Raw genomic sequence first — 18,071 nt, 5'->3', positions numbered from 1 at the left:
CAACATTTTCAACAACCATTTATTTTAAGTCAACACATTTTCCATATTTAAATTCCAGATAATATCCAGTAAAATCACAAGTATTAATTTAATGCAGACTGGAAATTAATACAAATCTGTATTTTGACAAATAGTCATTTATTTGGCTGTAAAATCAGCTTTATTGTATTAAATACAGACAAAAAAATATTTTTTATTTAAAATTATGTATAACAGAGACTTAAAATTATGCTTTCAATAATTTTTTTAAAAACAAATTTTCTGTGATTTGGTATTTTACAGAAAATATCTACAGAAAAAATGAACAAATTTAAATTATGACAAAAAAACAGGTCTAAACTTCAATTTAAAAAGAATTTGCATTCTTAATAATAACTAAGAATTAATTAATATATATATATAAGAAAAACTGAAAACAAAACAAAAGAAACAAAATATAAAGATACTTAAATGACTTGAATTTGCGTAAAATTCAAGTCATTTAAAATATAAAAATAAAAATATACATATTACATTTTAGATATACAAGAAAAAACAAAACAAAAGAAACAAAACAAAACGTGTAGAACATTAAACATAATATGTAAATACGTCAGAATTTATCAATAACAAAATTATATTGCTTAACTGTTTCTATATCATTCATTGTTAAAATTATGGGCACTGGGGTAGGACATATTGGACCTCAGCCTACCACGGGGACATGGACGACCCCGCCCACCAGAGTCTGGGGTGACACCTTTGGCAAGTGTCCGCAGCCCCGCAGCCACCCCTGCTAGGGTTACAGCACAGGGTAGATAGGGTTCTATCTAGTGGTGGCACCAAGGGCAGGTGGAGTTCAGCCTGGGAACGCAGTTTGCCGAGGGAAAGTAAAACCCTTATCTCAAACTTCCGCTGCCTTGAGGCTATATTCACTCATGGAAAAGGCTTCAGGAGTAAACCTCGAGGAAAAATCCGGAGTCGGAGTCCCTAAGGCAGCTCGAAGTTGTATTCAACCCGTTCTGGCAGCTCCTGCAATGGCACTGGCCCCAAACTGTAACGACCCTGTTGTTCCTTTGGCCTCATCAGTGACGTGGAGAGGGGGGACATGATATATGGGCAACAGCCTGTCCTCCCTAAAACACTGCCCAGGCTAGAATCCAATTACACCACACACCAACACGCCTTGCACCACACCTAGAGAGGACACTCCAGCTACGCCCATGGCGTCGACAACACGGAGAACGGCAGTTTACCGGTGATAAGCTACTGTTCGATTGGCGTAGAGTGAAGCGCCAGGGGCCGTTCTTGTTGGTGGGAGTGATCTTGGAGTCCCACTGGACAGCTACCGCCCGCCTCAAGCTGGGCAGCCCCCAGTCAGTAAGGTGCTGTCCCGCTACGGTTTGCCTTCTTCATTGGGTGCATGGAGATCAGGAGACATCCGACAGGCAGACCACAAACTTTGTACCAGGCAACAACAAAAATCATAAAAAGAAATCAGCCCTGAAACTAGGCTGCTGGAACGTTAGGACAATGCTGACGGGTCTCTTGGAAGACCTGCAGGACGTCAGCAACTCTAGGAAAATGGCTGTCATCAGTGACGAGCTGAGGAGGCTTCATGTGGACATTGCCACCTTATAATAAACGCGACTTGCAGACTCTGGAACACTAAAGGAGAAAGACTACACCTTCTTCTGGCAGGGAAAGAGCTCCGACGAACCACAGCAGCATGGAGTGGGCTTTGCAGTGAGGAACAACCTGCTGAATATGGTAGAGCCAGGCAACAACGGCTCAGAACGACTCCTCACTCTACGCCTGAACACCACGGCAGGCCCTGTCACTCTCGTCAGCGTGTATGCTCCAACACTCTCCGCTACACCTGACATTAAAGACGAGTTTTATGATCAACTCGCAGCCACGATCAGCAACATCACAAACAAGGAACAACTTATACTTTTGGGCGACTTCAACGCCAGAGTAGGAGCTGATCAAGGATCGTGGCCTTCTTGCCTTGGAAAGTTTGGCATCGGCAAGATGAACAACAATGGCCAGAGACTGCTCGAGCTATGCACTTATCACAACCTCTGCATAGCCAACTCCTTTATCAAGACCAAACCCCAGCACAAGGTCTCCTGGAAACACCCGCGCTCAAAGCACTGGCATCAACTGGATCTTATCCTGGTCAGATGAACCGCTATCAAGAACGTCCACCACACACGCTCTTACCACAGCGCAGACTGTGACACAGACCACTCCCTGGTGTGTTGCAAGGTCAGGCTCCATCCCAAAAGGTTCCACCGTGGCAAGGTTCCACCCATGGGGGGGTGCGCGCCGCGGTGGCGGAGACGGCCCGAATATTCGGATCCGTTCGTGTGGTGGCGCGGCAGCGGCGACAGAGACAGCCCGAATAGTCGGATCCATTCGTCTGGTCTCCCGGGTTCACATTTTGCCCTCGTTTAGTCTTTAGTTAAACTGAAGAATTCCCAAACACCGGTCTTCAGCATCTTGTCTTGTGTTTACGCAACGAAGTGAAGCATGATGTCAGAGTCGGCAGCCACCCGGCCATTCGGGTGGGGTTTACAGACACGAATGGAGGAGCCGAAATGAGCCGAAGAACACGGCGGGATGAGCCGAAATGGGCCGAAGGCGCAGGGAAGAGACGAGCTCCGAATATTTTCGTCTGGGGGGAGGAGGGGGTGATCACATCGACATATGTGTATATGTTATAGACATATGTGTATATGTTTATGTGATCACAGGACGAGATGAGCCGATGTGGGCCGAAGGCGGAGGGAAGACAGTAACGCTGCATATTCTTTCCGCCCGGTGACGTCCGACGGAATATTCGGATACCAAAATTAATAGCCGGATAGTGCTGTAGCGAACGAATATTCGGATATTCGGGTCCAGCCCTAGTGCAGGGTACTGTGCAGTTTAACTGCAGCACCTCTGAGCCATTCAACATCAGCAGTGGCATCAAACAGGGCTGCATACTTGCCCCAAACATTTTTGGAATCTTCTTTGCCTTGCTTCTAAAACATGCATTTGGCACATCAAAAGAAGGGATGTACCTGCATACAAGATCAGATGGCAGGCTTTTCAATCTTGCTCGCCTCCGAGCCACGACCAAAGTGCATGAAGCCTTGATAAGAGACATGCTATTTGCTGACGACGCAGCAGTAGGATCCCACACTCAGCAAGAACTTCAGTCACTGATGGACCATTTCTCCCAGGCCTGTAAAGACTTTGGGCTTACCATCAGCCTGAAAAAGACTAACGTCCTGGGACAAGTAACAAAAACACACCCAACCATTACCATCGATGATTACGAGCTTGATGTGGTCCATCATTTCACGTACCCAGGTTCCACTGTCACCGACAACCTATCCTAGGACATGGAGCTTGACAGAGCATTGGAAAGGCGGCTACCACAATTGCACACCTCACTACACGTGCGTGGTCCAACCCCATGCTCACAGTGAAGACCAAGATGGCAGTGTACAATGCCTGTGTCATCAGTACACTGCTATACGGTAGCGAGACATGGACGACATACGCCAGACAAGAAAGGCGCCTGAACACCTTCCACATGAGAAGCCTCCGCCGCATCCTGGGAATTTCGTGGCAAGACAAAGTCCCAAACACAGAGGTCTTGTCTCGTGCGGGTCTGTCTAGCATGTTCACCTTACTCAGGCAACGCAGACTCCGCTGGCTAGGCCACGTTTACCACATGCCAGACGGCCGCATCCCCAAAGACTTATTGTATGGTGAGCTGGCCACTGGAAGCAGACGCACTGGACGCCCATAGCTGCGATACCGTGACGTTGTGAAGCGTGACATGAAGGCTGGGAAAATCTTGCAGCTGATCGGTCACAATGGAGAGGAGCCGTGACCAAGCACCTCAAAACAGGAGAAGAGAAGCTGACACAAGCCGCCACAGAGAGGCGGGCCCGCAGAAAGCTTTGTGTCAGCTCTGTCCAACAGACAGCATACACATGTAACACTTGCAACAAGGACTGCCATTTACGCATCGGTCTTCACAGCCATAGTCACCGAAGCTTCAGCCAAGTACACAACTAGGATGCTATACCCATAGTCGACTCTGACCGACGGAGGCCAATCATAAAACTGTTAAAATATTTTTTAGATATCATTTAATACATTTCATAGAAAATATACAAATATGGTTTATAGAATTTATCAATAATTTAATCATAATTTGAAGCAACCAGTGTAAACTGTAGATTTATTTAATCATAATTCCAATTTTTAAAATGTCTTTTATGAGTCATAAAGAGTTAGAAAGTAAATAATAATGACTGACAGCGGTCCAGGAGTAGAATAAATATGACACGGAAGATAATTAACTTTTTATATCAGATGTTTGTGTGAGAACTTGTTAAAAACAAACACATAGAAACCTAAATGTCGTCTGTGTTTCAGTGTGTGTTTCAGTGTGTGTGTGTGTGTCAGTGTGTCCTCAGACCTGCAGGTTGTCGTAGTGTCTCTGGCTGCTGCAGTGCGTCTCCTTGGCGCTGATCTCATTCAGGTAGAAAACAGAACACAGCTCACAGAAAAAACCCGACTTAGGAACCACAAACTCCACACCTGGAGAACAAACACAACCATGAGGAACCCAGAGTAGTGGTCTGTGAGGTCATCGTGTTCAGTTGTTGTGTTACAGTCTATCAGTGTGAAGTTGTGTAGTGTTATTGTACAGCTGTGTGGTAGGGTTATTGTATAGTTGTGTTATTGTATAGTAGTGTTATTGTGTAGTTGTCTTATCGTGTAGTTGTGTTGTGTTGTTGTATAGTTGTGTTATTGTGTAGCTGTGTTACTGTGTAGCTGTGTTATTGTGTAGCTGTGTTATTGTGTAGCTGTGTTATTGTGTAGCTGTGTTATTGTGTAGCTGTGTTATTGTGTAGCTGTGTTATTGTGTAGTTGTGCAGTTGTGTAGCTGTGTTATTGTGTAGCTGTGTTACTGTGTAGTTGTGTAGCTGTGTTACTGTGTAGTTGAGTTATTGTGTAGCTGTGTTACTGTGTAGCTGTGTTATTGTGTAGCTGTGTTACTGTGTAGTTGTGTTATTGTGTAGCTGTGTTACTGTGTAGCTGTGTTACTGTGTTATTGTGTTACTGTGTTATTGTGTTATTGTGTAGCTGTGTTACTGTGTAGTTGTGTTACTGTGTAGCTGTGTTATTGTGTAGCTGTGTTACTGTGTAGTTGTGTTACTGTGTAGCTGTGTTACTGTGTAGCTGTGTTACTGTGTAGCTGTGTTATTGTGTAGCTGTGTTATTGTGTTATTGTGTAGCTGTGTTACTGTGTAGCTGTGTTATTGTGTTATTGTGCAGCTGTGTTATTGTGTAGCTGTGTTATTGTGTTATTGTGTAGCTGTGTTATTGTGTTATTGTGTAGCTGTGTTACTGTGTAGCTGTGTTATTGTGTTATTGTGCAGCTGTGTTATTGTGTAGCTGTGTTATTGTGTAGCTGTGTTATTGTGTTACTGTGCAGCTGTGTTACTGTGTCGCTGTGTTATTGTGTAGTTGTGCAGTTGTGTAGCTGTGTTACTGTGTAGCTGTGTTATTGTGTTACTGTGTAGCTGTGTTATTGTGTTACTGTGTAGCTGTGTTACTGTGTAGCTGTGTTACTGTGTAGCTGTGTTATTGTGTAGCTGTGTTACTGTGTAGCTGTGTTATTGTGTTACTGTGTAGCTGTGTTACTGTGTAGCTGTGTTACTGTGTAGCTGTGTTACTGTGTAGCTGTGTTACTGTGTAGCTGTGTTACTGTGTAGCTGTGTTATTGTGTAGCTGTGTTACTGTGTAGCTGTGTTATTGTGTAGCTGTGTTATTGTGTAGCTGTGTTACTGTGTAGCTGTGTTACTGTGTAGCTGTGTTACTGTGTAGCTGTGTTACTGTGTTATTGTGTAGTTGTGTTCACCCAGGGGTGTGCTGCTGCTGAATGGAGGCAGACTGAATTCTCCACCAGCAGACTGACATCGAGGTTTCTTCGCTTCAGGTCCGATCAGCTGCTTCCTGCGTTTCTTGTCGGCTGAGAAGAAGAAGAACATGGAAGAACGTTGAGAAGCTCAGAGGACCAACCTGGAACATCTGATCTACTTCACAGTTATGAAAACATGTAGTTTATGTGGTACTTTATACCAGTTTAAGCTGAGATTTGGGTTTATTTCCTGGTAGAACTGAAAGTCACACGTGGTGAGTTCAGGGACAGTCAGAAACCTGAAAATCTGATGTTTTCTGACTGATCAGTTCCTGTCCAGATAAATGGTTTCATTTAAAGCTGCAGCTTTGGTGCTTCAGAGGTTAAAGACGTGGATCTACTTCATGGATATTAAACATGTTGCTGACAGTCAGACTCGTGTCTCCACAGACGTCTGATCTTCTACTTCCTGTTGTGCTCCTCAGAGTTCATCTGGACGTTCAGAGTGTATCTGGAGCTGAACTTTACCGTCGCTGCTCCGTCCCTCCTCCTCCTCCAGATGTCCTTCCAGCTGCTGCCCAGCAGAGGCAGCCTCCTCCTGGGCTCCACTCGCTGCTTCCACCTCCGTCCTCTGGATGGGCGGCTCGTCGCTCTGCGCTGCAGAAGAATCCACGCTTCCTTCTTCTTCTGGAGTCTCCGTCTTCCCTCTGGTGGATTTTCTCACTGCAGGACGAGAAGATAAATGATGAGTTTCCTGTTTCTACTGGACTGAGCAGCAGATGCAGCTGTGGTTGTTACCAGCACTCTGTCTGCTCCTCTTCTTGGGTCGGCCTCTGGTCCTGGGTGTCCTCGCCTCCTCCTTCGTCTCCTCCTTCTCTGTCTCCTCCTTCTCCTCGTCTTCGGCGTCTCCCACCTCGTCCACCGTCACAAAGTTCACGCTTTGCTCCAGAACTACAAATCAAACAGGTTCACACACACATCAGACTGAAAACAAACCTGCAGAAAGGTTCAACAGTCAAACGACTACATTACCCATGAGCCTCTGCTGCAGACGGACTTCAGACACAAACTGCAGATTAAATCATTACTTTTCTCCATCATGTGATCTTTTTCTGTTACATAACAGCATCTTCAGCTCTGTGAGGGACGACTGACAGAAATGCATCATGGGAGTTGTAGTCGACGGTAAAATTAACTCCATTTTATGGTCTTCATGTTTGATCATCACTTTCTGATGCTTTTATTTTGTAATCTATAAAACACTGATAAAGTTGATTATAATTATTCTGCTCTACTGTGATTCTCCATTAAAAGGTAAATCTGAACCATCATCAGACTTTAAAGACCATAAAATGACCAGAATGCATCAGTGATCTGGTGTCCTGAAGCAGAAGTTTTCTGTTCCATAAAGTTCAACCTCTTGAACCTCTGGTAGGTTCAAGAAGATGTTCCACCATCCATCCAAGAAGAGAGGTGGAACGTGGATAACTCACCTGCGCTGCTGTCGTCGTCTTCGTGTTTCCGTTTAACAGATTTTGAGGTTTTCTCTTCTTCTTCATCTGCAGCCTGAAAACAGACACAACATGTTCAGCATCTCAGTTTCTGCAGGAGAATAAAGCCGTTGTTTGAATCTTCACCTGTGGGTTTGAGGAGGCCTCTGATTGGCTCTCCTGGCAGAGTGGGCGGGGCTCTGGCATGCTGAGCTCCGCCTTTCCCTCCTCTTCTTCACAGATCTCATCCAGAGTGACGAGTTCCTGCAGCTCTCCCTCCGTGATCTCCGGACGCCGCCCGTCTCCGTCTCCTCCCACCTCATCCAGAGTCAGCAGCTGCTGGCCGTCGGCCTCCATCCTGGTCGTCACGGCGACGCTGCTTCCTTCTCCTCTTCTGCGACTCCTCGGCTGCCTCTCCTCTCTCTCCCTGCTCCTCCTCTCCTCATGCTGCTTCTTCATCTGCTTCTGTTTCTTCTTCAGCTCCTCCTCCTCGGTGCTGTCGTCGGGGTAATCCTCCTCCTCCTCGCTCACTTCGTCCAGGTTCAGAGAGCTTTCCAAAGCCGCTTCCTGTTTCTTCTTGGTCGAGGCTTCGTCTGGTTCTGGACTCTTTTCCTTGTTTTCTGCAGCAGCTGGATGAAGCTCACCTGTCTGCTGCAGGTTCTCCTCCACTGCTTCTGCTGCTGAGGTTCCTCCAGGTTCTAGGTCTCCTGTTTCTGCTGCAGGATCTTCATCTTTAGTCCAGCTTCTTTCCGTCGTCCGTCTGTCTGACTCTTCTGTGTTCGTCTTCTCTTCTTGATCGTCTTCCAGAGAATCTACGATCTGGTACATCGGCTCCTCCTCCTCCTCGTTTATCAACGATGTTGAGCTTTTCTTTGTTTTTCTGCCGTCATCTTCACAAACTGGACTCTTGGATTCGTCTGTGTGACGCTGATCGTCCACTGTTTCGTCCCCGACAGAGTCCAGAACCTGATAAGCGTCTTCTTCTTCTTCTTCTTCGTCTGCGGCGGCTGCTTTGTTGGGTTTTTTAGCCGTTTTAACGTCTTTCTTTGGTCGTCCCCTTCGTGGTTTTCCTCCAGTTGTTGGCTGATCGTCCTCCACAGAGTCTAATATTTCATAGGTGGCCTCCTCCTCACCTGCGCCGCTCTTCTTCTTCGTTGGTGTTCTCTCTTTTGCAGCTGCTTTCTCCTCGTTTGGTTTCTGTGAACCTCTGGCAGGTGTTCGTCTCCTTCTGGTGTCGTCTTTTGTTGCGTTGGAAGCTTCTTTCCGGCTCGTTCTTTGGCTTCGTCCTCTGGTGGACCTCGTGCTGACGGTGGGTTCGTCGACGGCGGCCTCGTCCTCCACGGAGTCTAAAATCTCGTAGGTGATCTCTTCTTCTCTGTCGGGCTTTTCGGTGGCTTCTGTGTGACTCGGCGTCTTTTTCTCCTCTTTGTTTCCTCTGGTGGATCTTCTTCTACCAGACCTTTCTGTGGTGGAGGCTCCGTCCACAGAATCTACCGTCTTTTTGAGTGTCTCTTCCTTGTCCTCCTTCTTGTCTTTTCCTGCAGTGCTGTCCTTTGTTCCAGTCTCGTGTTTTCTGACCGTCCTGTCTGCTTTCTTTGGTGATTTCTCTTTGTCTTCACTCCGAGATGTTCTGGTCCTCGGGGTCCTCCTGCTTGGTCTTTCGTCTCTTTTAGTTGCCGATGCTTCTCCTCTCTTGGTTCTTCTCTCTTTGTTGTTGCTCTCTGACTCCGTCTCTGTCTGATCTTCCACAGAATCGATCACCTGGAACAGATCTTCTTCTGTGGTTGTGTCTCCTGTAGGTTTCTGCTCACTGGGAGGTTTCTGGTCGTCTCCTTCTGTGCTGGTCTGATCTTCCACTGAATCCAGAATCTCAAAGGTTCCTTGTTCAGAAACATCAGTTGAAGCGTCTTTGTCGTCTCGGCCTTTGGGAGGCTTTTCTTTACTGTCTGGGCTTCCACCTGCATCTTTGAAGGCTTTGCAGGATTCTTCTGAAGGCATTTCTTGGTCTCTGGTCCTCCTTTCTCCGCTCCTCGCAGATTTCCTGCTTCTTGTGTCTTGATTCTGATCGGCTGAATCTTCAGCAGCAGATTTATCAGAGCTGTCCACTGCTCTGCTCGGGTTTTTATCCGTCGGCTGTTTCACTTCCATCGGATGTTGGTCGTCTTCAGCTGCAGCTTCCTGGTCTTCGGTGATGCTCTCCAGCACACGGACTGAAGCGTTTCCTTCCTCTGGACGAGCTCCACCTTCTTCCTCCACCCTGTCCAGGACCTGCTGGACTCCATCATCCAGTCTCTGCTCTGACTGAGCTTCATCTGGATTCTCTTCAGTCGTCTGTTCGTCTGTTTGCTCCTCCACTGAATCCAGGATTTGGTAATCTTCTTCTTCCTCCTCCTCCTCTGTGTGTTTGTCAGCTTCCTCCTTTTTCCTTTCTTTGCTCATCTCCTCCTCTCTGAGCGACTCGTTCTGCAGACTCTGTGTTCGACTCGTCACCTCTGACTCCTGTCTCTGTGCAGGAGGAAGCATCTCTGATGAAGCTTCTGTTTCCGTCTCTGACTCCACAGTTTTTGCAGCAGCGCTCTCTGCTGACACCTGGTGGTCAGACCTTGCCGCTGCGCTCTCTGTGGGTTTTTCCTCTTCTCTGTGCGACTGATGACTTCCTGCTGCCGTCTTTGCTGATCGCGTCCGGCGGCCTGAGGATGAAGACTGCGACGCTCTGGCTGGAGACTTGGTGCTGCTCGGCTGAGCTCTGTGACCGGAGGAGACCGGAGGTTCAGCTGAGGTTCTACCAGCAGCAGAGGGTTTGATGTGGGATCTGCTGGGCTTTGATGAGTCTTGGTGCCTCTTTGGCGACGCAGACTTTGAGCTAGAAGATGAGCTGCTTCTCACGGAGGCTTTAGTGGGTTTGGACGAAGAGCAGGATGAAGAGGCCGAGCTCTTGGAGTCTTTAGAGGACCTGGTTGAGGTCTGTTTGGCAGCGTCGGAGCTTTCTCGCCCTCGTCCTTCTCTGGAGGTCCGCCTCGATGAAGAGGAGCTTTGGTCGTCCTCAACGATTTCATCAACGGTGACAAAGTCCTCCAAGTTAAAACTCTGCTCGTCGAATGAAAAGAAGTCTGAGGAAACAACGTCGGCTGTGAAATCACTCGGATCCTGATGGAGGACAAAGAAGAACGTCTGAACAAACAGTCTACTTGCAGACCAACAGACAGAACTGAGACTTTACTGACAAACGCTGCTGTTAACAAGAACTGGAAGGAAAAACAGAAGCCATCATTCAGGGCTGCAGGTCTGCTTCATTTATGAACACAGACATTCAAATAATAACTTTATTTCGAGAAAACTAAGTAACAAAGAGCTTCACGATAAAACTAATGTCAAATTTATACAAATCATGAAAACAAATTCAGAAAAAACAAGATAAAATAGTTAAGTCTGCTCAAGATGATTTTATTTTATTTAGCACATTAGTCATTAGGAAGTCATTGCAGTAAAAAGAATCACAATCATTCAGAAAGTATCCCAACACGTGTAAATGTTGGGCTTCAGACTGCCGTGTCCTTTATGGTGTGATTTTAACTCAATGATTTACATATTACGCATTAAAACTCATGTTAGTGACATAACATATTGATATATACCACATTTTTACCTTTCCTCGTGCTGTGTCTTTATTTTTTACACTTCTGGAGCTTGTGCTGTTTCTGCCGGGGCTCTGAAAAGCAAATATCGAGTCAGATTTTCAGGATTCGTGACAAAGACAGTGAAATACAAACAAACCCCCCAGATGAACAGGCACTTCACCTGGACCTCTCTGTCTTCGTTCGACGTCTCGCCTCTTAGAGCAAGTCGGTGCTGACGGACTGCTGCTGCGATCACCTTGAAAACGTCCTCGTTGATTGGAGGAAGTTCTGCCTCCTGGGTCTTCACCTCCCTGGTGGCTGAAGGATCAGAGCTGGAAGCAGCAGCGACGGTGTTTCCATCAGCAGACCAGACTGAAGCTGCTGCTGAAGCACCGTCCTTCACTTCCACTTTCTCCATGTTCTCAGGGGGGATCCTGGAGTCCACAGTGACCTCAGCAGAAGGTTTCTGTCCATCCTTCTTCACTTTTTCTTTCTCCATGTTTTCAGGGGGGATCCTGGAGTCCACAGTGACCTCAGCAGAAGGTTTCTGTCCATCCTTCTTCACTTCTTTCTCCGTGTTCTCAGGAAGAATCCTGGAGTCCACAGTGACCTCAGCAGAGGGTTTCTTTTCGCTCGTCTCCACATCCTTATGAAGAATCCTGCAGTCCACAGTGACCTCAGATCCTGGTTCATTTTCACTTATCACTTCTTTCTTCACTTCTTTAGGAGGAATCCTGGAGTCCCCGGTGACCTCAGATCCTGATTCATTTTCACTCATCACTTCTTTCTTCACATCTTCAGGAGGAATCCTGGAGTCCACGGTGACCTGAGCAGCTGGTTTCTCTTCGCTGTCCTTCATTTCTACGTCTGCTGGTGCTGCTGTGATGGATTCAGATCCAACAGCTGCTACAGCAGAATCAGGGTTTAAAGGAGGAGGCTGAGCTTCACAAGAAACCGCCGGAAGACTGGAACTGACGTCTGTGGCGTCCAGGCCAAGATTTATGATGATCTCACTGGAGTCTTGTAAACGCTGTTTCAGGCTCTTCAACCTGAAATCAAGCATAAACACATCTCCAACAACTTGCTCCTCTGTCCACTGTTTCTGAGCCATGCTGCAGTTATTTTATTGATCCACGATGTTAGGATTTCCTCTCAGTCTCTCTGTGGAAACACTGCCTGCAATTCAATATAAAAACTCTGATTTTTTCTCTGTTGGTCACAGCTGATTTAGTTGTGGCTCTATGGTCGCTCAGAGGAGCGGTGAAGTTTTTGTGTTTCACAGAATCTGTTACATTGATGTTTTAACCCGTTAAACTTCAGTGTCCCGCCGGCGGTACACTTACTAATTTGCATAGGAATTTAAAGAATGTCCGACGGCTCCAAACACGATTATACAAACACTATACGCCGATGGAAAGCTTAGATTCTCATGAATCCGCCGGTATAAACCACTTTCAGATGTGATTACCACAGCGGGTGAGAAAAACACATTTGTCCGACAAAAACAAATATTCATCCATCCGTTCTCTGTACACGGCTTCAAAGCACACAGCGCGACTCACATTTCCGGGTTCATTATTACACACAGATGAAAATATTCCACAAAAAACGGCCATAATCCAACCTTGGACATCCAGACGACACAAGCCAGTAAACTATTTTGTCCAAAACATGTCCTGAAGTCGGTATAAAATCCACGAATCGGTCGTTTTCAAGGAAATGCACCTCGCGATGCCCGTCCAATATTCCCTGTATTTCTCGTCATATTTTTTATTTACAAATAGAATATTAGCGATTTTTTGTACTGAAAACGGCTGGAATTGACTGAAGCTTAAAGGGTTAATGAGCTAAACAGCAATCAATCACAGGTCAAATCTCCTAATTCCTGTGAAAACCAGAATTTTTTAGAGGTGTTTGATTTGCGGAACCCAACAAACAACAAATATAAAGTTAAATACTCACGTTTCGATACGCTGAACTTTACTCCTGTGTCAGAGAAATAAAGGAGCCGGTCAGACAAACAACACATAAAGAACCTTGGATAAAGGTGATATAAATAGTTTACTTCGGTGTGTGAGCATGAATTTCAGAACACACATACCAAGCTTCCATTGCAGTCAAATGGTGCTGTGAGGCCGACTCCACCACCTTTGTGACTCCACTGGGTTCAGACATCTCAATGAGAATCTGAGGCAGAAAGACGACCATGAACAACGAGAGCCAAAGAAACAGAGGAGACAGCAATGTGAAAGCCGTAAGAATCATTGGTTTTCTGAATATTCAAGCACAACTGTGGTCCTCAATGATGTTACAGAGAAGTTTGAGAGTAATCCTGACACAGCTGGACTCGTCGTACCCGGTTGGCGAGCGGCAGAAAGCTGATGAAAGGAGCGATGGATGAAACCAAGTGCATGACCAGCATGATGAGGTCCATGTTGGTCTCAGAGATCTCCACAGACAGCAGCCGGTCCTCCAGAGACTCCAACTCTGGAACATGCTGGAAAACAACCAACAGTCGGTGATGAGGACCACCAAGTCCAGAAGAAGCTGCAGATCTAAATAAAGGATGAACCACTTACAGCATTGCTCCACTTCATCAGATTTCTGTACATGACCTCCTGCAACAAGACCACAACACAGGGACTGTCAACAACACCTTTAAAGCACAGCACATCTGCATTTAGCCATGACATTCTATCTGTAAAACTCATTACTCCAGCTGATGATTAGAGTCTTTTGGTTGTTTGTTAAATGTAAATGCATCTCATGTCAAACTCTAGAGAAGATAATCTGTCATATTACAACGTAAACCTCAAAATAATCAAAGTTTGAGGGTTGAGAGGCATTTAAAAAGAAGAGTAGACGTGAAATGAGGAAGAAATACTTCAGATTCTGCTCTAATTCTTTTATCAGTGACCATTCTGTGCCAACAGTTCAGATCTCCTTCAGTTGGATCTTTCCATTGCAGCAGCGTTCAGATGAAGACTCTTAAAACTACGTAAAGAGGTCAAATATGAAAGTTTTTAAAGTAGAAAACTTGTAATCCATGCAGCTCAAGTGCAAAAAGTTGACCAATAAACGCTGAGTGATTCTGAAATTCAGACATATTTAATCATACATTCAATTCTGACCCAAACTATGAGGCAGATAATGTCATTTGTAATGAAAATTTTGGGCTACTTTCATGTAAAAATAACCAAATCTGTAAAAAAGAGTGTTTTTAGGTATCTGTGAATCATTAATTTTGTAATCAAGAGCTATTGCTTTGCCCTTGCTGAAACATTCTAATAACATCTATCCTGCAATTAAAGTTAACGGTTCAGAAAATCAATTAACTCCTCCTTTCCTTGTTGATTCCATGGAGGTAAAACATTAGGCTATTGTGTGCCCAACATTCAAATGGTTCTTCAAGGTTGTTCTAGTCAATCGGCTAAAACAGAACATCTAAACTTACCCCTGGGGTAATTCTTTCCAGACCTCCAAATCTTAACCTCACAACTTACCAAGAGCCAGATCCATTTAGAGGAAAGCTGCTGTTAACAGGTGTGACTGATGGATTGATTTAAATACAATGGCTACTCAGTCGATTTAACTATCAGAGTAAGAGGGATAGCCATCTATCCCTCCTCAGGCAGGAGGCTGCGGTCCATCAGGACTAAAACCTCCCGCCATAAGAACAGCTTCTTCCCCTCTGCTGCTTCGCTTATTAACACTGCCAGGCCACTGCAAATCAGCTCTGCTGACCGTATGAATTACTACTACTTAGTAACTGAACATACTTTGTCTATTGAACCATATTTCTTACATCTCTTTACTTGCTATTTTATTTTACTTTATCTGTACTTGCACCAAGAGCACCAGAGAAAATTCCTTGTAAGTGTAAAAAACGTACTTGGCAATAAAACCTATTCTGACTCTGATCTGAACGGAGGCAGTTACAAGCTGGGTGAGTTTCCTCGTCACTGATTTAAGCTGTTCCTCAGAACCCACCAGGGTTAGACCTTCTGGGCTGGTTCAACCCATAGACTGTATATAAAGATGGACGTAGCATCTGGCTCCAAAAAGCTTTTTCTCCATAGACCCCAATTCATTTTTGGAAAAAATAAAATCTGATAGACTGATGTTCTACAGCTCAGGATTTTTTTCCCGTTAGTTTTCATGGTCAAAATGAGAGATCAGATCTTAAAATAAATCAATACTGAATTTTAAATAAATCGTTAAAGTTGGTGGAGCCAGGGGGCGTGGCTATACTTGATTGACAGTCCCATAGACTGGTCCTGTCCCTAGTTGCTCTCCGGTCCAGTCTGTTTGATGACGCTTTTTACGTCACTGGCTCCAAAAAATCCAAAATGGCGACCAGGAAGTAGCAAAATCCGGGCTTCATTTTCTCGGCGTTGAAACCAACGGGTGACGTCACGGTTAGTTTACACCTGGTGGAACCTAACCCGAGAAACGGAGAGCTGGTCCAGTGGTCCTTTTACTGGGGGATTAACACTGGGATCAACACCTTTAAGAGAGATGAACAAAATAGTTAAGTTCTCTGATGTTTTCCACAACTTCAGTACCTCACTGGATCCATGACGTATGTCCTCCAGGACTATGTGGACTTTCAGCGTACAGTCGTTTACAGAAGCCGGACTCTTGATGTGATCTCGGATAAATTCACGGCACTTTTGCCAGCTGCTGAAATACACAAAGGCCTGGAGGTAAAAAGGAAGAAGAAGGAAAGGTGTCACGACAGTAAAACAGCAACATCCGGACTTCTATCGGTCTGCAGCGTGGACTCCTCACCCTCCTCTGCAGCGTCAGCACCGTCACATTGTAGTACAGCCAGTGGAGGTTCTGCTTGGGAAAGTAACTCCACACCAGCTTGGCCACGTCCTCTTGGCTGTAGTTTCCTTCTGGCAAACCCGTCAGCATGAGTGTGTAGAACTTCATACCTAGACCGGAGCAGATCTACAGGACAGACGGATAAAAATATGTTTATTGAAAGCCCACACAGCAACGTCATCTCAGACTAGGGCTGGGCGATATGGCCAAAAAAAATAAAATCTCGATTTTTTTAGTCATCTTGGACGATTACGAGTTTAATGGATATTTGTTGTTTCTTTGCGGTCTGTTTGCTATGGCTAGTGCTAGCCATGCCGCACTCCTGTAGCTGCAGCACTCTTCCCATTCTTTAGGATGCCTCTGCAGGAGGTGCTGAAAGAGGTTAGTTGTGCTGCTACTCTTGGTTTTCACAGTACTTTTGCAAACCTTGCACATGACTGTAGTTTGCTCTGTGTCAGTCTTGTCAAAGCCGAACCACTTCCATATAATCGATGTAACATGAGGCCCTTTTCTCGCGACCAACTCTTCGTCTGCTGTTCTGTCCGCCATGACGGGGGTGTGAGTGTTTTGGTGGAAGGAGATGAGAGGTGGAAGCAAACGCCAGTGCATAAGTCGTGAAAGGCAGAAGAAGAATCTATTGTTATATATTTAAGCTCGCCTCGATTTTACTATTTGGCAAATTTTCAAATCTTCAGGTTTTAAAAAGGCGAATTAATCGAATTAATTCGATTTATCGCCCAGCCCTATCTCAGACCAAAATAAAACTGATGAGCTGGCCTTAGCATTTACAAAACAGTAACATTAGCACATGAGAACCAACAACCATTCACCTGCATTACTAGATAAGTTTATAATTTAACTAGGGCTGGAACTTTAACGCATTAATTTTGATTAATTCCAGAAAAAATATCGTGCCAAAAAAAATAATGCATTTAATTTCTGAGTTCCCTACTTTCTGGTACACCGCAAACACTTATGAACACTTCAGCCCAGTAGGTGGCGCTAATAAATCTAAAGTCTGTTTTCAGCCGTGACGAAGATACACAGGACGAACTGAGTGATGTTAAGAAAGTCTGATGAACAGTGAAGGAAGACACACAGAACAACCAGAAAAAGACACAAAACCACTACAAAGAGACACAAAACCACCACAAAGAGACACAAAACAACCACAAAGAGACAGAAAAAACAGAAAAAAGACACAAAACAACCACAAGAGACACAAAACAACCATAAGAGACACAAAACAACCACAAAGAGACACAAAATCACCACAAAGAGACACAAAACAACCACAAAGAGACAGAAAAAACAGAAAAAAGACACAAAACAACCACAAGAGACACAAAACAACCATAAGAGACACAAAACAACCACAAAGAGACACAAAATCACCACAAAGAGACACAAAACCACTACAAAGAGACACAACCACTACAAAGAGACACAAAACAACCACAAAGAGACAGAAAAACCAGAAAAAAGACACAAAACAACCACAAGAGACACAAAACAACCATAAGAGACACAAAATCACCACAAAGAGACACAAAATGACCACAAAGAGACACAAAACTACCATATAGAGACACAAAACAACCACAAAGAGACAAAAAACACAGAGACACAAAATTACCACAAAGGGACACAAAACAACCACAAAGAGACAAAACAACCACAAAGAGAAAACAACCATAAGGGCACACAAAACAAACACAAAGACACAAAATGACCACAAAGAGACACAAAACAAACACAAAAAGACACAAAACAAACACAAAGACACAAAACAACCACAAAGAGACACAAAATTACCACAAAAAGACACAAAATTACCACAAAGAGACAAAACAACCACAAAGAGAAAACAACCATAAGGGCACACAAAACAAACACAAAGACACAAAATGACCACAAAGAGACACAAAATTACCACAAAAAGACACAAAACAAACACAAAGAGACAAAACAACCACAAAGAGAAAACAACCATAAGGGCACACAAAACAAACACAAAGACACAAAATGACCACAAAGAGACACAAAACTACCATATAGAGACACAAAACAACCACAAAGAGACAAAAAACACAGAGACACAAAATTACCACAAAGGGACACAAAACAACCACAAAGAGACAAAACAACCACAAAGAGAAAACAACCATAAGGGCACACAAAACAAACACAAAGACACAAAATGACCACAAAGAGACACAA

The 18,071-nt window shown here is 44.7% G+C and overlaps 1 protein-coding gene across 3 annotated transcripts in view; it reads right to left on the bottom strand.

Moving 5' to 3' along the window:
- LOC110971259 (uncharacterized) overlaps window positions 1–18,071 on the bottom strand; it is a 42,784-nt gene that overhangs the window by 1,048 nt on the left and 23,665 nt on the right. For all 3 annotated transcript variants that reach the window (XM_051943971.1, XM_051943972.1, XM_051943973.1), the window contains 14 exons: window positions 15,813–15,977; window positions 15,587–15,721; window positions 13,601–13,639; window positions 13,378–13,518; window positions 13,123–13,208; window positions 12,984–13,007; window positions 11,203–12,070; window positions 11,051–11,113; window positions 7,552–10,551; window positions 7,408–7,480; window positions 6,713–6,865; window positions 6,443–6,637; window positions 5,915–6,025; window positions 4,466–4,587 (listed from right to left, as the gene is read on the bottom strand). In XM_051943971.1, coding sequence (XP_051799931.1) covers window positions 4,466–4,587; window positions 5,915–6,025; window positions 6,443–6,637; window positions 6,713–6,865; window positions 7,408–7,480; window positions 7,552–10,551; window positions 11,051–11,113; window positions 11,203–12,070; window positions 12,984–13,007; window positions 13,123–13,208; window positions 13,378–13,518; window positions 13,601–13,639; window positions 15,587–15,721; window positions 15,813–15,977 — 5,175 coding nt within the window. The remainder of the gene's footprint in view (window positions 1–4,465; window positions 4,588–5,914; window positions 6,026–6,442; window positions 6,638–6,712; window positions 6,866–7,407; window positions 7,481–7,551; window positions 10,552–11,050; window positions 11,114–11,202; window positions 12,071–12,983; window positions 13,008–13,122; window positions 13,209–13,377; window positions 13,519–13,600; window positions 13,640–15,586; window positions 15,722–15,812; window positions 15,978–18,071) is intronic.

The sequence above is a fragment of the Acanthochromis polyacanthus genome, chromosome 23 (assembly GCF_021347895.1).
Source record: "Acanthochromis polyacanthus isolate Apoly-LR-REF ecotype Palm Island chromosome 23, KAUST_Apoly_ChrSc, whole genome shotgun sequence".
Taxonomy (NCBI): Eukaryota; Metazoa; Chordata; class Actinopteri; family Pomacentridae; genus Acanthochromis; species Acanthochromis polyacanthus.
Note: the sequence above shows the minus strand (reverse complement) of the source record. Positions and strands in the feature narration are given on the sequence as shown.